The sequence below is a fragment of the Zosterops lateralis genome, assembly GCF_965231275.1.
Source record: "Zosterops lateralis genome assembly, chromosome: 28".
Classification (NCBI taxonomy): domain Eukaryota; kingdom Metazoa; phylum Chordata; class Aves; order Passeriformes; family Zosteropidae; genus Zosterops; species Zosterops lateralis.
In genome coordinates, this window is record NC_139788.1 from 152500 (window position 1) to 177980 (window position 25481).

Sequence of the window (25481 nt, forward strand, 5' to 3'; positions counted from 1 at the left end):
GAGAGCAAAAGGATTTTCCCACAGGGTTGCTGTCTGATCCCTGATAACCTGTTCCACTCTCCTCTAGAGAGGAGATAGTGTATGGAGATAGTTTATCCAGGCATTAGGGAATACTCCACAGATAGCAATGCTGGGCAGATGAGAACAGAATAAATTTATATTGATAAATAAATATGGCTTCACCCCCTGGAGCAAACTGGGATGGCCACAATGTAAAAGCTAAAATTCATAGGAGTAGGAAAAGTAAACTCCAAAACAGGAGAAGGGCAGGAACACAGGGCAGCACAGTAACAGAATGATGTAGAAAGTGTTTTATATGCCTTTCTTTCCATCACTGCTGCAATGCCACTCTGCTGAACCTCCCAAGAAGAGGGGGTGTCCTGAGCTGAGTGGCCAAATCAGAGGATATAAAGCTCTGCTCTCTTCCTCTTCTGCTGCTTCTGAAACTCCTAGAATGCACAGGGAACATTCCTTTCCTCACATTCAGAGCAGGTGAAGGTGAGACAGCAGCACAGTCAGCAGCACAGCACAAGGAAAATTCACCTCCAGTTCCACTTGTTAAGAATAACCTAACTCCAGTCACATCACCATTCCCCTCACATCCCACTTCCAGTTGATAAAAAAGACCACAGACTGACAAATAGGTCATAATTATGGACACAAACAAAGGTGTAGTAGAAGTAGCTTTATCAAAGTATTTAAATTTTGTGGCAAATCTCTGCATCAACATGGGCAGGGAGGCAACTAAATGCTCTGCAGTAGCAATTTCAGTTACCAAACTCTTCCTTGGATAGACATTTATTATAGGTAGTTTCTCTGTTCCTATTTCCCCAGGAGTTTAAGGCACAAAAGCCTGAAAAAGGGCTTATAACATGTATATAAGTGCTATGTTCACTTTCACCTCTAATGTAACATATCAGCTTAAATATTATATTGCTTGTCCATCCAGCTTATACAACATCCAGTAGAAAACCGCTTTCCAAGTTAACAACCATTTGTTGCACAATATATCAATGCAATTGCTCTGACCTGTTTCTGCTGAAGGATCTTCAGTTTCACTCTGACTGGACAGTGGAAGACACTACAAAATCTCAACATCTGAATGAGACCATCAAGGTGTGTCCACAATAAAAAAAATAAAGGCATGATACACAAAATAACATTTAAATATGGTTGCTGGAAAAAGTGTTTCAAACTGCTGGTTGATGGGGAATTATTTCTTCATACACAGGTGGAGGAAGCAGGCCAGATGTGCAAGAAATCACCAGGTGAAAGGCATCAATCTGTAGTCTTTATAACACTCCTTTCTGTCTTTGCTCCCCAAAGTGCACTTTGGGTTGATCGCTTAAGAACGTCAAACTTGCAAGCTCAAGATCACAGCTTAAGTTAACCACAACATAAGCTTTCATCCTATGCTCAAGTTACAGCAACCTTAGCCAGTCACTGGAAAGATTTTGAGACATTTTAGTGGTGTCCAACAATGATCTTTTTTGAAATAACACATTCATGAATGTTGGGTCAAATTACTTAAGACAGTTGAATGGGCAGCAAAACAGAAAGATGGGCAGGAACCAAAATGCAAAGGGTAATTTCACTTAAAAGACCAACTTTTTTATTTGTATGATGGAGTAAAGTCTCTCCCCTGTGCCATCTTGTCGAAAGTTTATAAATTACAATTCCCAGTAAGTATTAAGAGTTCATTTCAAGACAAAAGGAATAAAACTGTCGCAGTTCTAATTTTCACCACAAATAAAGGTTACTGTGATGCTCCTACAATACTTGTTCTCTACAGGAAAGGCCACAGTCCTCCTGTACTCCGAGTACCAGACCTGGGTGGGAAAGGGCCACCCCTCACTGCTGCAGGATCCAGGGGCAGCGTAACAGTCTGGAGCGCACTGGCAGGATGTCTCACAGACACAACGCCTCAGCAACGAGGCTATAACACAGCTGGGATCTCTGACGAGACAGTGTCCAAAGGCTGCCAATGACAGTCCATCAAGGCATCGTAGAGCTCTTCACTCTGTTCCATAAACTGCTTATTTGCTTCATGGACATCTAACTGAGGCGTGGGATCTACAGGAGGAAAGACAGAAAATAGGTCACAGAGTATCTACTTTTTCTTGGTAGCATATCAGAATAAAAACCCCTAGTAAAAAAGGAATAAAAATTTCAGTACTACAGAAGGTTAAAATCTCAGTGCTGGGGAAGTCAAACGGTTTCAATCCTCACCAGGTTCAGACTAGGAGCAGCAACAGTAAAACCAGGATGGAAGTGTTCTAGGTGATGGTGACCCACAAATTTTCTCATATTTACTCAAAGATAAACATATATTCTAAATTGAAGATAAAGGTATATTATAAATTGAAGTTAGGGCTGACTTGAGAAAGTCTATCTTTAAGCAGTGCAGAACATACAGAACTTCAATACAGAATGTGAGAAATATACCTTCCAGTGCATCCTCACCAACTTCTTCATATGTCTGCAAGGAAAAACAAACCCCTTAGGACAGTGAATAATTATCTTTTCTTTTGCAAGCATTGGTTGTTGATTAGTACTGTCAGAGACTGACTTATACTGGAATTATTACAACAGAATTCTTCACACATAAGCCTGTGTTCCATTCCCAACATTCCATGGTCAAGATCCTACACTAAACCTCTAACAGAGGCAGTTCTTTGAAACTCCTTTGAAAACCCAGAAATTTCAGGGTGGAAGTGGGGTGACTGTTCTGATGTGTTCTACCCTTTATAACAAAGTTTATGAAGGATCCCAAAGGCACTCTGAGCACTTCCTGTAGCAAGAGAACTCTTCTACCATGACAACTATATTAAGAGACTCTTTGTGTCCTCCAGACCTTTTTTACCTCAGCAATATAGTCTCCATAAGGCAACAGGACACAGCAGGGGCTAAACACTAAATAGCAGCTATATTAAGGCTTCATTATTAAGAGGTCTATAGTAAGATCTCTTGGTGTGTTCAGTCTGGAGCAGAGCAGACTGAGGGCAGAGCTCATTAGGGTCTGCAGCTCCTCCCGAGGGACAGCTCCAATCTTTGCTCTCTGTGACCAGGGACAGGACCTGAGGGAACGGCTGGAGCTGTGTAAGGGGAGAGTCCAGATATCAAGAAAAGATTCTTCCCCCAGAGGGTGCTTGGGCACTGAACAAGCCTGTTCAGTGCCCAGGGAATGGGCACAACCCCAAGGCTGCCTCAGCTCCAGGAGCACTTGAACAAGGCTCTCAGGCACAGGGTGGGATTGTTGGGATGTCCTGGGTAGGGTCAGAAGTTGGACTCAATGATTCCTGTGGGTCTCTTCCAGCTTAGGACATTCTGTGATTCTCAGAGCTGGAGATAAGATGTTCTCATCCAACCTTTCAAGCTCTGTGGTGTTTCTGTGCTGCCCTACCTGCATGGTGCTCTGCGTGTAGCCATACTGGGGGTAGCTGTAGCTGTAACTGCCCGTGTTCTGATCGTACCCCCATTGAGCGTAGTAGTTGTGATACTGTTGGTAATACTGGTTGTAATTATAGTTGTACATCTGATTGTACTCCGTTGGTTTCACACGATTACTTAAAAAAATAAAGCAGGAGTAAGTTGCAATAGAATAGTGCAGAACAAGTATGAAAAAAGCAGTGAAACAGCTTAAGATACAATGTGGTAAAGAGACAAGGCTTAGTCTAACATGCAAATTTCAATCTTTAAAATATATTCACTATTTACTGGAGCAATATTTAATTGTTTAAATTTAATACACTTTCCTGTATTCATATTCCTCTTCATTAATAAACATTGCTTTCATTCTTTATGAGCTAATTGGGTATCTCTTCCTGGCTTTGGGAAGGGAAGAGTTCAGGACTATGAGCTTCAGTTCAGAACAATCCTGAACCACAATCCAGATACTGGAGTCCCTTTTTCCTTCTGATAAAGAGGATGAAGTTAAGTGATCTGCAGCTTTCAAAGAGAAGATACTGAGTCTTGTTTTACATGAAGAGTTAAAGACTTAAAGCCTTGCAAAAAACCTTGAGTTTTCTTTTTTAAGAATGGGAAAAACTCTCCCTTCTGCCACTGTCATACAGAAACCTAAGCAAGGACTCATCCCTTTTCTCTCTGAACAGGGTGGTCCTCAATGCACAGGCTTGAAAAAGTTCATGAAATATGAACTATGAGTAATCAAAAAATAAACTTGAATACACTGAGAACTAACTAAAAATCCTATTCCTTGTCATAAAGTGGCAGCATTCCCAAGGAAATAGGATTCCACCTACTAAAGATTTGAAATAATGAGATGACAAATACTGTTAGGAAATGGCTATTTCTACTAATGATGAAACTAGTGAGAAGGAAACATCAATCTTCTCATCACGATGCACCCCTTTTTTCTGCTCTTCTCTTCCTCCCCCCTCCCCTCCCACCCCCAAAACTTATGAGGTCACTGAAAATCTAAGTATTATTCAAATAGGGAGCAATTACTATGATTCGTATTACCCTAGTGCTACGAGCCCCAAGTCAGACCAGGATCTCATTGTATCAGGTTCTGAACAAACACAGAAAAAAAAGTTAATCCCTGCCCCAAAAGTCTTATATGTAGTAGACATCATAACAGAATTAGCAAGGTAGTTGAGCTTTGCTATCCAGACATCATTAAGCCATCATAAACTATTTCAACTTAATGCAAAGGAACATACACTTTAAAAACAATCGTATTTAACTACAGTGTGTACGCATGTGTATGGATTTAATAATGTATACAATTCAAAACAGTGTAAAATGCTTAGTCTTGAGCTAATGTTATAATTTCTTTGAACTCCTGGGTATTCTGATACTCCCCATATTCACGGGTATTCCTTCATTTTCTGATGGAGACATCTAGGACATGTCCCCAAAGCACTAAAAGGCATTTAAAATCAGATGCGATTTTTCATATAAATGTCCAGCTGTTCTTCTACTCACGCTTTTGGTATAGCCACACTCAAGCGTACAGGTTTAGAGCCCAACCCCACAGCTCCCTGACACTCTGTCAGTGCTCTCTTCTGTTCCAGTTCATCCGTGAATTTCACGAACCCATAACCTCTGCAGAGACACAGAATAACTCACATAAAACCAATCCCAAAGAGCCATGCCACGTTATAAAAAATAGTACAAGTGAAGTTTGAATTGGTTTGGGAAACACAGTGAATTAAAACGTTCATTAGGGTTGTTGTTCCTGCTTTTGGGAGAGATGAAATTATTCTGCCTTCCAGTTGCTTTTCCAGAATGCCTGAAGCCACATATCCAAGCTCTGGCTGTACCTTCAAGGGCTTGTCAATGTAAAGTAGTTCTTGTGCCGGTGGATTTCAGGGAACTGGCAGTGAGCTGACACAAGCCATATGGAAATGCATGAACTGACATGTGGTAAAGCTGCAAATCTCTGCTGGGAGGATACTGATAATCTCAAGAGTCGCAAGTCAGCATAGGATTGACAAAACAGACTTTGCTTCTATCCAAAACTGCCCTGCTGTGATGGAAAACACTACTTTTTCCTGGGGGCAATGAGATATGTGTTCCAATCAAGTTTGCTTTTCAACAGGAATATATTCAAATAGGCTTTCCACCATTCCCAACAACAGCATTTCCAACAGTGGGCCTGAAAATGAGCTCTTAACATCAAGTAGCTAAAACCTGCTCTGAGAGCACAGCTGGAACAGGGACAGGACATCCAGAACCCCTGGACTCTGCAGCAACCCTTCACTGTAGTGTGGCAGCACTGCATGGCAGTCAGACAGAAAACTCCAACTCCCTCCAACCATAAGGGTCCTTTGCGTGAAATTTAGATGCTGTAGTGAGTCAGAAGCAATGCAACAGTATCCAAGAGGGCAGTGCCAGGATCCCATCATGGGATGGGCTGCCTTACCCAGCAGAAAGATCAAAGGCTTAGGTGTGGGAGGGTAAGAGGAATCCATCTAAGCAAAGCAAGAAGTTTGGGAGGGGAAGGGCTTGCCTACCGGGGAAAAAGAATGAGCTGTAAGCAAGGGTGTAAATTAACAGTGCATTATCTATTCTGTGGGAACTGCTAAACACCAAGTAATGTACTATTTTGAAAACAGCATCAGTTACGACTCATGGGAGGACCCCTCTGGCAGCTATTTCAGAGCAGTTCATGTCCCAGAAAATGCAGTACCTTGCACAGCAAGCTCCACACACAAGTTCAAATATCTTATTTTTATAGATATACACAGGTATGGGTGTATCCTCCTCACAAAAAGACCAGATCAAAGCTTTGGCTTATCTACATACTACTAGATTATTAAGCACAAGCAAAACTCTACACATACCCACATTTGTTTAACTTGCCCTCTGCCAAAGAACTATGGCAAATTAATCCAGTGCAAGTCAACAAACCCAATTAAGTTTCTTAGCTGCTGAAAGACTCCTGCAGATTTTCAGATGGGACCAGGAGTGTGTAAGAGAAATGGGAAGACTGGCAGTTCCAAAATAGAGACAGATAGATGCAGTGTACAGGAATAGATGCTGAGTGCCACAAGGAAAACAGTGATTCTTCCAAGTCTTCCAGACACTGATTCTCCCAACTCTTCCAGACATTTAGCTTTTCCACACCAATAGCTAAACTATTAGGCACCTGCACCCTCAGTAGAAAGCAGAGAAGCAGGCACAGCATCACAGACCTCTCCTGTCTGGCTAAGAGGTGCTGGGAGGAGGCCTTCCTGATGGACCAGCCCTGGATGGAAGGGCCACAGCTTCTCTGGGCATGTCCACAAGCCCTAAGCTCCTCTCTCACATCACACTGACACCTGCAGTTTCCTCAGCTTTAAGTAACTGCAACAAGTCCCAACAAAGCCCCTGGCACCAACACTCTGGTGCTGCCAGGGGAAACAGTTTGCCCTTCCCAGAAGCACGACTCTGAGTCCCTGCTCTTTTACCATTTCCCAAGCTATGACAGATTCCCTTTCCTTGAGGTCTGCACCTATGCACAGTTCCCAAAACCCAATTAATAGTCCAACCTGCAGCACCAACACCTGTTCTATAGACAGAGACTGAAGCAGGTGCAGCACAACAGGAACTGTGGGGTTCACACTAAGGAGGAGCAGGAGGCACGCAAATCCCAACCCAGAGTGTCAGTCCCAGGTGAGGTGGCAATGACAGCACGAGGACCCAACAGCCAGAGACTGAGCAGCTCTGCAAGAGGTTCAGGTTGTACATGAAGAGGAACTGCATGACTGGGGGGAGGTGAAGCTCTGGAACAGGCTGCCCAGACAGAGTGAATTATCTCCATCCTGGGAGGTTTTCCAGGCCACACAATTCATGGATGATATGATCTAGTGCTGGCTGCAGTCCTGTTAGGAGCTGGACCAGAGACCTCCAGAGATTCCTTCACACCAGCTTGTCTAAGACTGAGAGACCACACATGAGAAGGTGGGGAGACCTACAGCCATAGCCTGTATCTTATCCCAACATTCTCACAGGCATTTTATCAGAAAATTGTGCTTCACTGAAGCCATGCTCTGCTTTGAAAACAAGGATGTCACCAACTGCTCCTTCCTCTGGAAAAGACAGTTTAATTTTGTGCTATTTAGAACATTTTTTAATTACATTAAAAAATCCAACTTTTTGATACCTGTTTTTGGCAAGACGTTTTCAGGAAAGACAAACAAGGCAGCTACTGAGAATCTGACAGTGAATCACAGCTCTGCGTGCCCTACCCTGTTTGAAAAAAAACCTGTACAACTCTCACAGGAATACACACTCAATAGCCTAAAGTTAGTAAAGCACAATTCCACCTGAGAGTCCAGGAAGAGAGTGTTTCGAGCTTACTTAAGATATTTTAAGAAGTGCAATAACACACAAAGGGCCTCACACTGACAGAGGAGTGATAATACCCTGGTGACTATCAAAACTCAAGCAAACTTCAGACTGAATGGCCAAGAACATTATATTTAAAAATTACTAAAATCTAAGCCAAAAGATTTTTTTCCCCTTGCTGCATTCTATCTTTCCTGTTGCCACATGTGACGTGGAAAAAAAGGTGAATAAAAGATAACTTACCTGGATACTCCTGCCTGGTCCAAAACAACTTTTCCACCTCTACACGATGGATAAACTTTAACAAAAAATTCGTATAACATCCCATCATCCACATCGGGAGTCAGGTCTCCCACAAAAAGGGAATATTCTGGACTAAAGAAATCAAAAGAAAACTTCTTAAATACAATCACGAAAAAAAAACCAAACCAAAAAACCAAAAATACAAAAAAGGAAATAAAAAAAGAAAAAACACAAGAGACATGCTGAGTGATAGATACCACTTAGCCTATATATCTGAACTCAGAGAAAGTGATATTAAAAGACCATTTAATGAAGACTTTAAAGTGTCACCAGTTAAACTGCTTAACTAAAAATTTTATTGACACTGCTTTTCAAGTTAATTCAAGCAGCACAATTAACCAACTTTATACTGCTTTTTATTTAAAGATTATTTCACTGCTTACTACTCACAGGATATCTCTGATTTCTAAAACAGCAGGAAAACAATATCTCATTTTTAGATATGCTATTTCCAATACAAAGATCTTAAATTATAACATATGAATTTGATGCAACAAAGTTTAAATACCTTAAAGGATGCTGGATAAATCTGCTGTGCCACCCACAAGAAAAAGAACAAAACTGGCAGTCTAAGTTCTCCTCCCTCTACTAAAGACTGGCAGTGCTGAACTTTGAGTTTACACTTTGAATACTCTTTGCAAGACAATTAATAAAGAGACATTAAGCAGGCAAAATTAATATTTAAATATTGAGCACTTACCTGTTATCAGGCTGCTTTCCATATGTTGCATAATTCAATTTAAATCGCTTTGCCTGAAACAAGGCAAAAATGAATCCATACATTCAAATGTTGTCATGTGAATTCACACAATTAGGGAAAAACACAATAAGCTGATTTAATAAAACCTTCTTAATGCTGACACATGTTTGATGCCCTCAGGCCAGTCAGTTAAGGTAACAAGAACATTTTCATTTAGCGTCAATACAGATATAATAATAAAAATCAAAACCTGAACAGAGGTAGTAATAACTAATGTTAAATTTCTTCCAGTTTTGAGGTCTTAAAATGAAATGACAGCACCACGACTGGACTTCTGTGATTTAACACAAACACTAGCAGACCAGAATCCAAGAAACTGGAAAATAGAATCAACCCAAGTCTGGAAGTGTGGCTAAATACTTGGCTCTGGACATTTAGTAAGATTCAAAATTAAAGGGTTCTGACAGAACTACATTGGACACTGGAGGCCTCTTTAAATTTTGCATCTGAATTTATTTTGGAAACAAGTTTCCCAGCAGCCCAGATTTGTGCCCATCTAGAACTCTCTGCCCCCAGCCTACCAGACTTCACCAACTTGTACCCAAGCAACAACTTACATGTAAGTTTAGACCAAGACCTAAGGAGACCAAGATCTTTCGATCAGCTCTTAGACATAAGGGGCGATTCTCAGGATCAGAAATCAGAATTTCTGATCACAATCAGAAATGCCCTGGAGATCAGGGTACTTGTTCAGTACAGTGAAGAGCCAGTGTGTTCCTGGACCTATATGATGGATTTCCTTCCCTCAAAGACAGGTAAATAATTCTTGGGAAATAGAGCACAACTTTAAGTCTAGGATATAATCCTGTTTCTTGTGTGTTTGCATAGTACTACATGACTTTCTGTGGACCATTTACAAGCTAACACAAAATTTAGTTTCCACTTTGAAGCACTTAGATCTTTTTTCTTGGATCTCGCTCTTTACTGCAATATTCTGGGTTTAAAATCAACAAGACACCTGAGAGTACTTACACTCAGATGGGAACTGGGAACACCAATGCTTGGAAAAGAGAGACAGCAACTCAACTCTCAACTGGTTGATCCCATTTACTTACCGGTGTAGCACCAGGAAGTGGTTTTCCATTGATTTTGTGTAAACATTTCTCTGCAGTAGCTAGATCTGCAAATTCTACAAAGCAATAGCCTGCTGGAATTCTGAACATACAACACAGAAGAGACAAAGGTTATAAATTTAAAACACATTTGAGAAGGAAAGTTGTATTTTAGATAACTGGTAGGAAATTTGCTATAGTTGCAATATATAGAACAGTTTATTTTTAAAGTATAAACATTAGCTACCAAAGAGAAGCTGAATCTCAAGGGATAGCCCCTACTTACCATAAGTCAGGTCAACATAAGCATATAGAAAATGGTTTAGCTTACAGTTTACTTCCTACTTTAATTGACCATCTATTTGCCCGTCCAAGTTTAAACTACAGAAAACTGAAATTATAGCTCTCTTAAAATAAAAATGAATAAGAATGAAACTACTTTATTCTGCATAAATCACTCACTTTATTTCAAATGAACTCTAAAGGTTCTCTTATTGCTTATTGGTGTCAGAGACCTCCCACCTCTGTCAGCATCCCACAGCTGCACTCCAGACTTGGAGGAGGTGTAATTCCCAGAGAGACGGAATGAGATACATACACTGCTCTGACTGAGTGCTGAAGCACTGCAGGGTGAGGGCCAAAGCTTGTCTGTTGAGGGGAGGCTGAAGAGCCAGCAGCACCCTCTCCATTGCCCTCATAAATATTCCCAAACTGGTGGCAGCAATAGCAAGAAACTCAAAGGGAAAATTCACTCTGATATGGAAGGACCACAGTGACACTTCAGTCCAAATGCACTTGGAGAACAATCAGAAACAGTTACCCTGTCAACCTGTTTCGAATGATTTTTACACTCAGTACAAGCTCTCCCATGGTGGCAAAGGCTCTTGAAACAAAGTTTTCATCCATATAGGGCTCCAGCTATAAAAGCAAAAAAAAAAAAATAAGTTAGATCAGGGCATCTACAAAAAAGAGAATATATGTGTCAATGTCCCCCTAAGCAGTTAAAACATTATTGAGAAGGATTTTACCCTTACACTTCAAAAAGAAGACTCATTTAAGAGGGTCGATGCCACTCAAAACCAGCAGGCATGCATGAACCAGGCTCAACAGTCTGCAAAGTGGAACCCAAGAGACAGCATGAATTTCAGAGAACAAGGGAGCTTCACAGAAGGACAAAAGCCACTCAGAGACATACAGCAACAAACTGAGCATTCGCTACAGGGAGCAGGGGAGAAGGTGGCAGCTCCTTCTCCAGGTGCAAGCGAAGGCTGGGCCAGCGCTGTGGGTACCCAGGTGTGGCACAGCCCCGGGTACGTGGCAGGTCACACTGCCCCGTGGAGCTGCAGAAGGGTCTGCAGAGCTGTGTCTGCCTTGCACAACCCTGGAGATACCAGGGCAGCACTCGGGGGAAGCCCTGGAATCACATCCCACAGTGGCTCTATGCTTCATCCTGCCCATGGCAGCACTGACCGTGTTCATATCACAGGAGGGGAATGGCACTGTGCAGGTAAGAGTGTATGTAAATATGCTGGAGAGCAGATGTCTGTGTGGTGTAAGGGACTGACAAGTAGGAAATGGTGCTGGAATTTGGATCAAATATACTATGAAGAGCCTGAGTGAACAGAGTACCTCTGTGTATAACAGAAACTAGAGGAGGGAACTAACCAAAATTAAAAAAGGGAGCAGTGTGTGTGACAGGTAACATGGAGCTGAAAAATATATGTACAAAATACATATAGCTCCATGTATTTGCCTATGTAAGACGGGTGGCTCATGGTAACCTACAGCCCTCAAGTATTTGTGTGTGTGTCAGGTACCAGGTGGCTCCACCACTTGTGTGTGTGACAGAATGTGCAGTATGTGAAAGGTGACCAGAACTGCACTTTCACGTGTAAAAGGCAGCAGATGCCCTGTGGAGGTGACTGTGAAGCAGAACTGACTTGTCCCAGGAGCAGAGACAGCACCACTCTGCACAGACGTGCCATGCATGGTGTTCCTGGGGATGTGTGTGTACAGGAAAGCTGGATTTGTAAAGACAACCAATTTCTTGGATATGTCTGTGTGGCTCAAACAGCCATGGCCTGCTTACGAGAGCAGTGATAAAAAAGAAGATGGGCTTTATGGTAGAGAGGTGGCAGATAACCCTCTGTGTGGGGAAAAGGGAGCACAGACTCCACGGAGTCTTCATGCACAAGCAGAGGCAGCAGAGGACTCCCTGATACCACGGCAGACTGGGTGTGCTGAGTATGTGCGTGGGAGAGAAATACCCAGTGGGATTCTCAGGGATGTGTTGGGCTGTGTGGACACACACAGGTGAGAGATGAGGAACACTGCATGCAAGCAGGACTGTGCTAGTGTGAGCTGCAAGAAAGGGGCTAAAGGAAGACGTGTGTCAAAGAAACAAGTGGCAGGGAAGTTGTCTCATGCTAGTGTGACTGCACACACATAGTGGAGTGCACACAGATGTACAAATGTGTGACAGCAGAGACACTACACGCAGCAGTGGGACTGCATGTGTGTGTCACAGTGTACCACAGTGGCAGCAGTGCAGGCACCACAACACACTGAGCACACACACACATGCAATGCAGTTGGGTGGCAAAGCACTACAACACACTGGGGCGAGTACACTGAAGTGTGAAAGTGTGTGCTCAGCACTGAAGTGGAGAAGGACATGGGCACAAGAGTGAGGGTGTGTGAAGGGCACACAAGGGACACTGTGGGCTGTGCATCACTGTGAGTGTGCCCACAGTGTGCACGTGAGTGGGCAGTAGGACACCTTGGGTGAGAAGCACCTGTTTGTGGTGCTCTTCCTGCCAGGTACACACACACAGGCAGAAATGAGGGACCTAGCAGGGTTTGTAAGTGCCTGTGAATGTGTGTGCATGTCGGGCAGTCAAAATCCCTATGAGGGTGTAAGTGCACCCAGGGGTATGCGTGTAGGGAGCAGGTTGTGAGGGACAATCTTGGAGAGGTGCATACAAGTGTGAGCACAATTAGCACAACCATGAGTGTGTGTAAATGCCTTGCACAATATGAGAATGTAAGTGCCTGTAGCAGCTGAGCAGGTAAAACTGCAGATAAATCCTTGAAGCATGAAACTGTACACGCTGTGAATATGGAAGTGTGTAAGTGCCTCTTAAGAGTATGGAAGTGTGAGACTTTTTGGTGCCCATACATGTGTCTGCCCACCAGGGACACTGGTGTAAGTGTGGCTGCGACCTGGCTGCAGGCAAGGAACAAGGGTCACTGTCAACGGGGGTGTGTGTGTGTGAGTGTAACTGCTCACAAATGTGCCTGTCAGGCTGGGGTTTGTGTCTGAGTGTGTGTGTCAGCCTGTGTGAGCATGTCAGCACGCACAGGAGTGTATGAGGTGAGTGTCACTGGGGAAGTTCAGGTGTGTGAGGGGCTGGGAGGCTGTGCCAGTGTGAGGGTGTCAGTGGAGTGAGGCGGTCAGTCAGTCAGGGAGAGGGTCAGCGGGTGTCAGGTGTCAGTCAGTGAGGGTGTCAGAAGTGTGAGGATGTCAGTCTGTGCTGCGTGGGTGTCAGACCGAGTGTCAGTCAGTCAGAGTGAGGCTGTCAGTTGCTGTAATGGTGTCAGACAGTCAGTGTGAGGGCGCCGGAGTGAGGGCATCAATCGGTGTGAGCGTGTCCGTCAGTGTGAGGGTGTCAGTCAGTCAGTCAGTCAGTCCGTGTGCGGGTGTCGGTCAGCGATGGGATCAGCCGGTCAGTGCCTCCCGCGCCCCCCGCCCGCCCGGCCGCCTCCCCCGCAGCCCCGCCGCCCCCTGCCCGCTCACAGAGCCGCGCGGTCCCGGCCGGACACTCACGTCCCCCATCCACAGGCTGGCGGCCATGCTGCTCCCGCAGGCCCCGCGCCGGGTTCAGCGGGGCCGCGCCTTCCACCTCTCGGCCCGCCCGGCCCGGCCCGCCCGGCCCGGCCGCCGCCTCCGCCGCACCCCTCCCTCCGTCCCTCCCCCGGTGCCCCGGCCCCGCGGTCCCTCCCCCGGCCCCTCCCGCCGCCGCCCGGGCCGGCCCCGCCGCCTCCTCCGCGGCCCCGGCGGGCGGACAGAGCGGCGCCCCCGCCGCCGCAGCGCCCCCTGGCGGCAGGAGGAGCGACAGCCGCGCGGGGGAGCCGGGGGGGGGTCTGGGGCAACTGGGGGGGGTTTGGGGCAACTGGGGGGGGGGTCTGGGGCAACTGGAGGGGTCTGGGGCAACTGGGGGGGGTCTGGGGCAACCGGGGGGGGTTTGGGGCAACTTGGGGGAGTCTGGGGGAAATGGGGGGGGGTTGGGGCAACTTGGGGGGGTCTGGGGCAACTTGGGGGGGTCTGGGGCAACTTGGGGAGGGGTTGGGGCAACTCCAGCTGCCTGGAAGGAGATTGCAGTGAGGTGGGGGACCGGCCTCTTCTACAGGGCCTGCAGTGAGGGGGCAAGAGGAAATGGCCTTAAGATTAAGAGACAGGAGATTCAGATATTAGGAAAAAATCATGGAATATGCTGAGTTGGGAGGGACCGACAGGGATCATCGAGACCAACTCTTAGCCCTGCACAGGACATTCAAACAACCCCACCCTGTGCCTGAGAGCATCGTCCAAATGCTCCTGGAGCTGTGGCAGCCTTGGGGTTGTGCCCATTCCCTGAGGAGCCTGGGCAGTGTCCCGGTACCCTCTGGGGGAAGAAACGTCTCCTGATACCCAACCCAACCTTCCCCTGACACAGCTCCATGCTGTGACAAGCATTTTGCTCATCTCTTCAAGGCACCACTGCTGTCAGAGCTGGTAAAGGGTTTACAAAGTCAGACAGTTTTTGACAATGTTGAAAGGCCAAAGACTTGAGGTGACGTGTTTTTTAATAAATCAACTTAATGCTAATAAATATATCTTTATTTTTATATTCCTGAACTCATCCCTTTGTGTGAGGCTCCTGCCTGGTTCCCCCTCTGACCTTGCCCCCGTGCTGGGACCTTCTGGAGAGTTGATGGCTGGGTGCTGGAGGGGAGGGGGGTGACAGGGAGTTTTTTTTCCCCGTTCCCAAATAGCAGAGGATTGATGTTAGTGCTTTTACAGGCACCTCTGCAGCCAACAGAACACACTCCTCCCTCCATGGCCTGGAGGGGGGACAAGCAGAGCCCCCCTCCCCCTGCTGAAGGACCCACAAGTCCTTAATACCAGATTAAAAATATCCCTGGGAGCAGATGTGAGCAGAAGTCGGTGATAATAGGGCCAGAACGCGAGGGGCTTTGCAGTGGCTTAACAGCTTATGGATTCATCCCCCTCTCATCACATTAGCAGGCGCTCCCCCCTCCCCGCCCCTGCCCCGCGGCGGGGCCTGGGGGTTCCTCCAGCCCCAAAGCTCCATCCCCCCCGGGCAGGCTCACGGCGGGCCCGGGGGCTCCTCCAGCCCCAAAGCTCCATCCCCCCGGGCAGGCTCACGGCGGGCCCGGGGGCTCCTCCAGCCCCAAAGCTCCATCCCCCCGGGCAGGCTCACGGCGGGCCCGGGGGCTCCTCCAGCCCCAAAGCTCCATCCCCCCGGGCAGGCTCACGGCGGGCGGGGCGGGCGAGGGGGAACAGCCCCCTGTTGACGTTCTGGCGGGGCACGATCCGGCCCGGGGAGCTCTGGCGGCCGCAGAGGCCCTGGGAAGGGCAGCGGGGACAGGCAGTGATGGTCCTCAGTGTCCCCAGGGCGGTGACCAGCGGATGGCACAGGAGCCTCCCCGTGGGGCCGCCCCGTCCCCAGGGCAGGTTGCGGGGCCGTGCGGGGCCCCGGGGCGCTGGGGGGGCCCGGCTGGTGAGCGTGACCCCGGGGAGCCCCGGCCAGCCCGCTACCCCAGCCCAGCCCAGGCACCAGTGCCGGGCCCCCACTGCCGGGCCAGCGGAGGCGGAGCGAGGCCCTCCCTGCCGGGGCCGAGTTCCGTCCTGCCGCCATCTCCGTCCCCGTCCTCGCGGGGCCCTGTTCCCCTTATCTCGGCAGCGCCGCCTGCGGGGCCCCGATAACGCGGGCGCGGCCCGGGGGGGGGCACCTCACTGGCCCTGCCGCCCTCACCGGCTCCGGCCTCGGGACGGGGCACCCCCGGCTTCTCCGGCCCCGGCAAGGACGGGGTTTTCCCTGAGAAAACTTTGGATAATAGTGGAAATGAGCAAGAAATAAAATCACCAAAAGCCCCGATTCTGCCGGTTCTGGGGGGGGCTTTGGGGCTTTTCCGTGGCGCGGGGGAAACCCGGGGCGGCACCTCCTCCATATTTGGGCCTGTGACGTCACGGGGGAACATCATGGCCCCGCCCCGTTCGACGGCACATGTGGGCCCCGCCCACTGCAGCGGCGCGCGCTGGCCCCGCCCCCTCCGCGCGCTGACGGGCGGGGGCGGCAGCCAGTGGGCGCGGCCGAAAAGGGGGCGGGGCCCGCGCGGTGGCGTCAGAGGGGGCGGGGCCGGCGGTGCAGGTGGAGGCGGCGCGGAGCGGAGAGGAGAGGAGAGTGCAGTGCAGTGTGGCCCCGGTGGCCCCGGTGAGCCCGGGGAGGCCGGAGGTCACGGGGGAACTGGGGGCTCCTCGGGTGTCAGGCAGGTACGGGGACAGAGAGGTGTGGGCAGAGGAGGAGGCTGTAGGGGTCAGGCAGGTTATGGCGTGCGGGGGTCCTGTGGGGGTTCCGGGGTTCTTTGGGGGGTACAGGGGTCAGGAGGTTCTGCAGGATTTGGGGATCCCCGAGAGGGACCCGTGTGGGTAAGTCTGGCCATGGGCTGCAGGGTTATAGGAGGAGTTGTGGTGCTGTGGGGGCACACGGGGGCTCGGGCTGGTTATGGAGTGCAGGGATTGCCAGGGGACACGGGGTGCTGTGGAGTGGGGAGTCTTGGGTGGGGTCAGGCTGGATATGGGATGATGTGGGGCTGCGGGAACCAGGGGCACCCGTAGAGGTCAAGCTGGATGTGAGGTGTTGTAGGGTGCTCAAGGGCTTGAGGGGCTGGGGATGTCAGTCTAGGTGTGGGGGATCCACGGTTACTGGGGTGTGGGGCAGAGGGTTGTGGGGAAATGGGGGATATTCAGGGGCTGAGGAAGGCCAGGGGAGCACCTGCAGCGCGGTCAGGAAGCCTGAGGGGCAGAAAGGAAGTGAGGTGCTGTGAGTGGGGGATCGGCAGTGGGGTCAGGCTGGGAGTGGGGAGAATGGGGTGCCCTGGGGCTGTATGGGGGGCACTGGGGCTGTATGGGGAGCACTGGGGCTGTCCTGGAGACTCTGGATGGGGCTACGGGGGGGGGATGTGGGGTGGAGGCCCAGCCACAGTAGATTCGTGCTTAGAGGAGGGGATGGGGCCCTGCCTCGCGGGGAGCGCCACCCCTGGGGCTGGACTGTTCCCCCCGTGCTGTTGTTCCCACCGGTGCAGTGGAGGGGAAAAGGCAGGCCCAGCCTCGGGGAGCGGGGTCCCCTGCACCCCGCAGTCCCGGCAGCAGCCCTGGTGTCCCTTCTCGAGGGGCGGCAGCCCCCGCTGTGGTGTCCGAGCCCAGCTCTGTTCCCGGAGCGTTCGGCGTTGCCGGGGCCATGCCCGAGGTGCAGTAGCTCAGCTCAGCCCGTGGTTTCGGGGGGCCCCGGTCCCCCCGGGATCCCCCCTGCGCCCGCCGGGGCGGCTCCCCGGGCCGGGGCTGCTCCTGCCCTCGGGGCTGTCCCGGGGCCGCGCTGGATCCTCTCCTCGCCTTCCCCGTGCCCGTGGGCGGGTCGGTGTTTCACGTCCCTCCTCGACGGGCTTTGCGCTGATGTTGCAGCCAGAGGCGTGTGCGGCGGGTCCCGCAATCTCTTCCTCTCCTGGATTTCGCCCTCCTGCAGCCGCGGTGGGACGGGAGGCTGGAGAACCTGCTCTCAGTCCCCGCCGGTGGCTGTGCCTTCCCCGCTTCTTGGCGAGGTCCGGGCGGGCGGTGGGGTGGCAGGGGACAGCCACTATCTTTAGGGCTGTGTTGCAATGGAGGGGTGTGCCTTGGCTCGGCCGGCAGTCTCCTCCTCGCCCGGGCATTGACTTACCCGAGGCTCCTGCACGGGGGGAACCCGCCTGCTCTGTGGTTTGTGAGAGGGGCTGTGGTGAGGCTGTGGTGGGGCTGTGAGGCCGAGCCAGGGGCCGGACAGTTTGGGGCTGATGTCAGTCAGATGTGCCCCGCACGAGGTCAGGCTGGGCGAGGTTCGGGGGGCAGCGGTGGCCCCGGCACTGCCACATGTCACCCAGGCTCTGTCACTGCCCGGCAGCGGGAATAGCTGAGCCAGAGCAAATGGCCAGCGTGGGAAAGGCCGGTGGTGCAGGGAACTTCTGCTGCCTCGTGGGAGAGAAGTTGCCCTGGGGCACGGGAGCAAGTTGGGCTCTTGCAAGGTGCATCCCAGAACGTTCCCATCGCTGTGCTGCCTTCCTGAGGCTTAGTGGAAGCACAGCTGCAGCTGTAGGAGAGAGCCAGAGTCTCTTTTGTGTCCTCTTTCTGCCAGAGTAACCCTGTTAGTCACTGGGAGTAACTCGCACTGGAGTTGGGGTGACATGGATCTGAAGTTCCATGTTTGGCTTAGTCCTTCCTCTGAGCCATTGCCCTGCCCATGGCCACTGTGCCTGTGGTGATGCAGCTGCACCGTGTCTGTCTCTGAGAGGAGGCGGCTGAAACTTGTGGAGCCCCCCAGGAGTACAGTTCCTCTCCCAGTTCCAGGCCCTGTGTAGATGTGGGTCTCATCCAGCCCATGGTGCTGGCAGCCCCTCAGTTTCTCTGACAAAGTGGGGCACACGCTGCTTCTGCCTGCAGTGATGATCACGGCGAGTCACCAGCAGCAAAAAGTTGATCTGTGCATCAGGGAGCTTCCTACGATGGTGTTCAACATGTTCTGTGGATGTGGGGCTCTCCTGTCCCTTCATTTCACTTTTCCTCGTGCTTAGGAGAAACTTCAGGCCTTTCAAGAGAGCCTGAAACCTACTGAGGAGAGAAAGTGCCTTCTCATCTGCAGCGGTGCTGCTGGATGAGGCTCCCTGTTCCTGACACGCAGCCTGGCAGCTGCTGGAATTGCCTGCAGCCGCATTGCTCCGCACCGCGCATCCCCCCAGGGTGGCACATTCCTTTCAGAGCCAATGGCAAGCAGAGGATCTCTCAGAGAAAAGACAAAACATCAGCTGTTTTCCGAGGAGGGCACTTTGAAGTTATGTCACTGATTTATTATATAGCAAGGTTTATCTGAGCTCACTCCCCAGCTATTCCCTGGAGGGGAAGGCAGGCTGCAGGTGGTCCCTGTCCCAGAGGGCAGGAATTGTCCTATCTCAGCTCAGCAGTGTTTCACCTTTGTGTTCACAGCTGCCAGGAAGAGGCTTGAGGCTGTGGTAGCTGGAAGTTTGGGGTCATAATTAGCTCTTGGTCACTCTGGATGCTGTGGTTGGAGGTGAGATTTGGGAAGGGGGCAGATTTGCCCATCATTAGCATGGAGGTGTTTCTCAGTGAGCTGCCCAGGAAGGAGGGGCATGTCTTGGTTGTCCTTTTTATGAGTTTTGCTTCATGCAGTGGTTTGTGTGAGCTCTGAGATGGGATTCACCAGGAGGGGTTGCAGTTGGTTGTCCCTGTTTAGGCTGGGACCAGCACTAGGGGATGAGCAGTCTCACACAGTGGTTATCCCAGTGAGGCCGTGATGGTTCGGGTCCCTCCTACCATGACATTGGGACTTTGTCATGCCATCTCTTTCTGAGCTGGTGAGAACAGCCAGGGTGGGCTGGCTGTGGCTCTGGGGTCCGACCAGAGCAGCCACTGTGGCTGCCCACGTCTCCCCACTAGAGGCTGCTGATGACCAGAGAAATCATTTTCTGTCCGTGCTCTGAGAAAGCAGAGAGATGTGGAATTTGCTGGGCTGAGCATCCTGGCCTGAGCTTTTCCTGCTGATTCACCTTGGAGACAGCAGTGTGCTTTCCTTGGCAGTGGCCGGGTTCAGGGGGCACATCTGCTCTCCTGCCAGGCCCACAATAGATCTCCCGACTTCATTAAGTCTTAATTAGGTAAATGCACCGGGACCGTGTGCGAGGCCATTGCCAGGGGACATGGATCATGTGTGGAGCCGGTACCAGGGATGCTGGCTACCATTTTGCCTTGCCTCAGGGGTTTTTCCAGCTGGGTGCTGAATGTGGAATGAGTTCAGGCTCTCATATTGTTTTCCCAGAGGATGTGTGCATAGCGATAAGCACTTCAGCCCTCTGGCATGGCCCAACTGGCAGAAAAGCCAAGGATTAGTTAAAGCATGGAGGGGATCCTTCACCTTTGGGCACAGCCGTGGTAAAGCCACCCTGTAGACACAAAGGATACTCTTCATCCAGGCCACCAAATGCCTGGGCAGGATGGGCTGGAAAACCAGGACCCTAGGAAGATGATTAATCACAAAAAAAAGAGGTGTAAGATAAAAGGCAGTGGCTGCTGCAGTGGAAGTGCCTGGGAAGGAGTTTGTGATGTTACACACTGCCTGCTGCCTTTGCTGGGTCCAGGCAGTGATGGGTGGGCAGCGTGGTGCCAGCTGGCTCTGGCACAGGGCATGGCTTCCCTGACAATGGCAGAGCAGCACTTTACATAATCTGGGACTTGCCAAACAAGCTTGAAGGTCTGGAAAATCCTCCTGCTATTGTTCATGCTCAAAGTTCGCTAAATTTCCTGGTTTGATCTGCAGGGCTGGATTTTGTTTTGGGACCGTAGTGGGGGAAAATGCGCTTTGCACAGAGGGAAGAAAAGGGTGTTTGTGGCATTTAATCCCTGATCTGTAGATGAAAACTATTTTTGTGGTTCACAAGAGGTTCTGAGCAGCTGCTCACAGCTTTGTAGTGCTGCAGGACTCTCTGTCTATCCAATTAGTATGGTTTGTGTCTAGTCCCCTCCTGATGCCCTCAGAGAAAAGCCTGGACTACCAGATGAGGATGGGGTGCCGTGGGCAGGGCTCACACAATCACCATCTGGGCTCTCAGCTTGGAGTCTGGGTCGGGGGACAAATGCCGTGTTAGAACAGCTTTTTGCTGTCTCAACCCCCTCTTGAACCCTGAGGCTCCAGGAAGGCTCCAAAACTGGAGCCCTGAGGCTCAACCTGGGCATGTTTCCTGGCCCCTGAGAAGCATTTTGGGGCATGAGGCCTGCCCTTGCTCCTCCACTTGCTGACCTCAAAACCCTTTGCAACACAAATAAAGCCTCCGTGTGCTATTCAATTAAATGAACAAATCCTGTTAAAATGTTCTCTGTTCATTTGTGAATAGATGACTGAGAAACCTGACTTTTCCTTCCATTCCTGGGAAAGGCAGATTTTGTAACAAGGAAGGAGGTGAAGTTCTTGCTGGTCTACTTAATGTGAGGCAATTTTTTGAGCCCTGGAAAGCAGCAGAGGAGGAGGAACCTCAGCCTGATGGCATGATTACATCCTCTTATTAGAGGTGGCTTTGAATACCTTTCATGTAGGTAATTACATCTGGCCACAGTTGACCAGGACTGGATTTAAGGAGGGGATGTGAGGCTTGGTGTGTGCTGGGAGCCTTCAGAGTTGACTGCAGTGGCATTACAGCAATCTGGTAGGTGTTGTTAACAAGGCAGTGCAGGCAGCTGTGGGGAAGCTCTGAGCTTTAGGGCCTGAAAAACTCAGTGTTGGCACTGACTTCAGCATTGTGGCAGGGAGTGGGGTGGGCTGATCCCCAAAGCATCCCCAGGGTGTTAAGGCAGCTGTGTATCATGCTGTATGTGACCTCTGTGACCTGATCCCTCTGACTGCTGCAGTGGTTTAGGTGCTCACTGGATAGTACTAGCCATCCAAGGGCTTGTATTTCTATATTCACTCTCCAAAACCTCTTGGAGAGATGGAGTAAGTTGCTCGTGGGCACTTCAGAACAAGAGGGGAGCTCTTGTCTCTGCTGAGGGTGTGTATCAGACAGGACAGCATGAGTCGCCTCTGGGCGCACTCAAACACTGAGTGTGGGAGCAAAGGAGGGCAGATGTTAGCCCGGCACAGAGCCACGTTGAGCCGTAACGTGACTTTGTGCGTCTGTGTTGATGTTGTGCTGGAGGTGCTGTGTCTGACGGGGAGGTGAACCTCTCCCATATGGCTGGCACTGGCCTCGGCCAATCCCTGGCTGCTCAGAGTCTCACAGCCTTGCAGACGGGGTCAGCACTGCTTGAGAATTTCCTCGGGTGCAGAGTGGAGGCTTTTAATAGCAAAAGCTGTCATCTCCATCATGGCATGGCCTGAAACTTGGCCCTAAGGATCCACTGGCAGCTGGACACTGGCTGAGCAAGATGTCCATGTCTGCTGGAATTTTTTTTTTAAGTGTTAAAATTAGGAAAAATGGTTTTGAGTAAAAATGAAATAAGATTTAAACCTATTGCTGGTGGGTTTGAAGTGCAGCTCCCCCCAGGGAGGTAGCCTGGAGAAACCCTGCCTTTCTTGGGAAAGTTATGTGACCCTATCCCAGTGTGCTGTGCTGACAGATTCCCATGCCTCAGCTGGGTGCCAAAACTTCAGCCTTCTAGGAAAGGCAACAGGAGCTGGTATGGGTTTTCTTCTGCCATCCTGTGGGCACCTGGTGCTGTGCGAGCAGCATCCAGAGTCGCAGATGGCTCATGTAGTGGTTGCAGCACTGCTTGCCCCATCCAAGCTGCCTTTGATTGGGAACATACAAGTTATCCAAGTGCAGAATTGATCTGTGCTGCTGACCCAGGGTTGTTTCTGGTGCTGCTCCTTTTTCTTCTGCTGTTGCATGATGTGAATATGATTTCAGTGGCTGCCTGGCTCCAGCAGTTTGCATCCTGCCTTCCCTGCAAACTGTCTTCATCCTGCTCAGCTTCCTGGCCCCTGTCCTGGTCAATATGAGGCTATTATTGGAGCTCAGCAAGCCACAATGATCACATCCAAGTACTGGACATCGAACTGCCTGGCAGTCCTGGGCTGGATGAAGAAGCTCATTTGCATAGGGTGGTTAATTCTCTGTATGCTTTAATCTCTGTGACCATCTGTGTTCTTTCCCAGGCTGGAGAGATGGGAGCTCTTCAGATTTTCCCAGGAGGTGAACATAGAGAGGAGTGCTTATTCTGTGTATGCTGAAAACTGCCCTGGGTCAGAGCAGGACAGCCTCATTAGCTGCGGGAGCAGTTGTTCCTGCATCTTTGGGAAGGAGGCATTGATGTGTTGAGTCTATCCTGGAGGCACATCCTGAGGAGGTGCAGGGAGGAGATAGGTGCAAAGACTAAAAATGGAAACCTCTGTGAATACTGTTCAGCATTCAGTCCCAAACATGGAGGGTCTGTGACCAGTTTGACTGGCACCCTAAGGCGCTGAGGTTCCAGGGAAGGCTGTGTTGGTCTGAGGAAAGGTAGTACTCTAAAGCGTGTCCTGGCCATCCCAAAAACCCTGCCCAGGTTGTGGCAGCCTCTGGGGTGTATCCCACCAGCAGCCACTGCTGTCTCTGTCCTGGCGAACTGCTCAACTTGAGCCTCAAAAGCTGCTTTGGAGACTGGGGTTCTCACACACAGCACCAAAATCAGGGGACCAGTGCCAGTAGGTGAGCTACACTAGCATCTCCAGACCTGTGCAGGCTGCTGCTGGCAGAGAAGTTTTTTATGCAAGCAACACCTGAATTCTTCCTCATTTTGTTTCCTCACCTTTGGAGCCTGAGGCTCTGCAGACTGTTTACAGCCCTAGCTGGGATCCCGCTGACCACAGGCAGAGGTGACATTGGCTGTGGGTGCTTTTGAGGAACGCCTGTCCTGTGAGGCTGCTGCTGGCATTCAAACCCAGAGGGAAAACCATTCCTGCCCTGTAATTAAGCTCTTCTGCTCCTGTTCACTTCACTAATGAGCTGTCTCATGGATGTGCTCCTCACAGCTGCTCTGGATCCTCTGTGTGGCTTGGAAGCTGGAGGTGACTTTCCAAGAAAGCCACTTGCAAAGGGCAAGACCTCTATTCCAGTCGTGTTGGGGTGAGGTACGTGGGCTGGGAACCTTTGACTGTGAAGGCTTTTCCCTGACTACACCCTGCATACTGTGAATTCTTCTGCCAAGGTACACCCTGGCTCATTGGTGAGGAGAGCCCTTCCTGCTGTTCATGCTGGCAGGGCTGGGCAAGATGGAGATGTTTTCCCAGTTCAGGTGAGGGACTGAGGCTGCCTCTTGAAAGGAGAGCTGCTCTCTACCTGCATCCAGCTGGGATAATAACACTTAAATGGTGTTCCAGCTCCTCTCCTGGTTCAGTAGTTTGGGTTTTCAGTCTTGATGGAGTTGATGGCACTGGGGCTGTTGGCATCAGGGTGTATCCCAAAGGATGGGTATGGGCTTGTGCCCTTCTCTCCACCTGGTCTAGTGGAAGGTGTCCCTGCCTGTGGCAGTGGGTTGGAATGAGATGAGCTATAAGGTCCCTTCCCACACAAACCATTCCGTGATTCAGGGTGTATTTGAGTCCAGCATCGGGCCAGAATTGTGCCCCGAGTGCTCAACTGTGTGTTCATGTGAGGCAGGTCCTTGTGCCTTCAGTGGGGCTGTTGTGTGGGCTGAGGATCTGGCCGAATTTCAGCCCTGGTGTGTGCCCACCGGAGCCTTGCCGCAGCTGGGAGCACCTTTGTTCTCTTGAACCTCTTCATTTAGTTAATGATCCTTTTGTTGAGAGGATTAGGGTTTAGAGGCCTCTGGCCGAGTGTTAATTAAATTAAGGCCCTTGGTCTTTTGTGGAATTTTTGAAGCCCACTAGAGGGCTCAGTTGGAGCCCCGTGGAGCCGGGACCGGCGGCGCTGGGCTGTGTCCAGCCCTCCAGAAGTTTGCAGGAGAAGTTGTGTAAGTGCGGAGGAGGCGGGCGGGCGCAGGAGCGCACGGGGCCAGCCCGGAGCTTGCACGGAGCTCCCGCAGCTCTCGGTGCTCCCGCAGCCCGGCTGTGCCCGGAGCCCACAGCTCCCGCAGCCCGGCGGAGCCCGGCGGTGCCCGGGGCCGGCCCGGGAGGCGGCACTCCCGGCAGGGCTGGCAGGCGTGGGGTGCCTGCGTCACCGTCCGCTGTATTATCAGCGTTAGGTAATGCCGAGCCGATGTTTGTGGGTTTTTTTTTCCTCTTCCCCACTCGGTGTTTACGTTTCTAAGAAGTGGCTGACCGTGAACATCAGGTTCCACTTCTGGGAGAGTCAGATACTGCAGTTTGCTCTGTCGCCTTGCTCGCGTGGGTACAAGTGTGACCACTTGCCTTTGTGGCTCGAGGAGTTTTTTTTCTGTGGGTGTAAGGGTTTTTCGTTTTCAACCGGATCTGCTTTTTAACCAGTGTCTCTTCTCTTTTCTCTTCTATCCATCGTCCCGGGATGGATTTTCCTGACTCGCCTGCGTGGTTGGCATGGCTCTCTCATCTCTGGGTAAGTACCTGCTTTGTTAGATCAGTGCGTGGAAATGGTTGAAACAAGTTGCTTTGACTTAGCGATTGGACCTATTTAAATAATGAACTAACCTGTTTATTCTGTATTAAACTCTGAAACATTGGTTGTTGTTGAACAGCATGATTTATTGTCCGTGTGTGTGTATGAAGATTTTGGATATTGAAAAGCACTTAGTTTGGCCTGAAAATTGCTGTATTTTATAATATGAAGAAGCCTCCAGTAGC

General features: G+C 50.3%; 2 protein-coding genes across 29 annotated transcripts in view; one reads left to right on the top strand and one right to left on the bottom strand.

Moving 5' to 3' along the window:
• Positions 1-686: 686 nt before the first annotated feature.
• TRNAU1AP (tRNA selenocysteine 1 associated protein 1) lies at positions 687-13832 on the bottom strand. 3 transcript variants are annotated; one of them, XM_083879653.1, is made up of 10 exons: positions 13736-13832; positions 10944-11020; positions 10730-10827; positions 9913-10012; positions 8798-8850; positions 8038-8169; positions 4948-5067; positions 3404-3566; positions 2446-2479; positions 687-2073 (listed from the first exon to the last, which is right to left on the bottom strand). In XM_083879653.1, exons 3-10 carry the CDS (start codon positions 10813-10815, stop codon positions 1937-1939), a joined length of 825 nt encoding a protein of 274 aa, XP_083735779.1. In that variant the 5' UTR covers positions 10816-10827; positions 10944-11020; positions 13736-13832; the 3' UTR covers positions 687-1936. The 3 variants fall into 3 exon arrangements, with proteins under 3 accessions (XP_083735779.1, XP_083735780.1, XP_083735778.1); XM_083879654.1 differs by having other exon boundaries at positions 10938-11020; XM_083879652.1 differs by lacking the exon at positions 10944-11020 and having other exon boundaries at positions 13736-13829.
• A 2503-nt stretch (positions 13833-16335) lies between these two features.
• Positions 16336-25481, top strand: part of EPB41 (erythrocyte membrane protein band 4.1) — an 80916-nt gene continuing 71770 nt past the window's right edge. For 15 of the 26 annotated variants that reach the window (XM_083879235.1, XM_083879244.1, XM_083879256.1 and 12 more), the window contains exon 1: positions 24805-25049. In XM_083879235.1, coding sequence (XP_083735361.1) covers positions 24911-25049 — 139 coding nt within the window. In that variant the 5' untranslated portion in view covers positions 24805-24910. The other 11 variants (XM_083879255.1, XM_083879257.1, XM_083879253.1 and 8 more) reach the window with 8 other exon arrangements.

Bases quoted from the DNA above. Each gene is read 5' to 3' on its own strand.
- TRNAU1AP (XM_083879652.1), bottom strand. From the start codon at position 13,762: ATGGCCGCCAGCCTGTGGATGGGGGAC. The intron at 10,828-13,735 runs GTGAGTGTCCGG...TTGCTTTTATAG, and splicing joins CCAGCCTGTGGATGGGGGAC to CTGGAGCCCTATATGGATGA. The intron at 2,074-2,445 runs GTATATTTCTCA...TTCCTCCTGTAG, and splicing joins TGGTGAGGATGCACTGGAAG to ATCCCACGCCTCAGTTAGAT.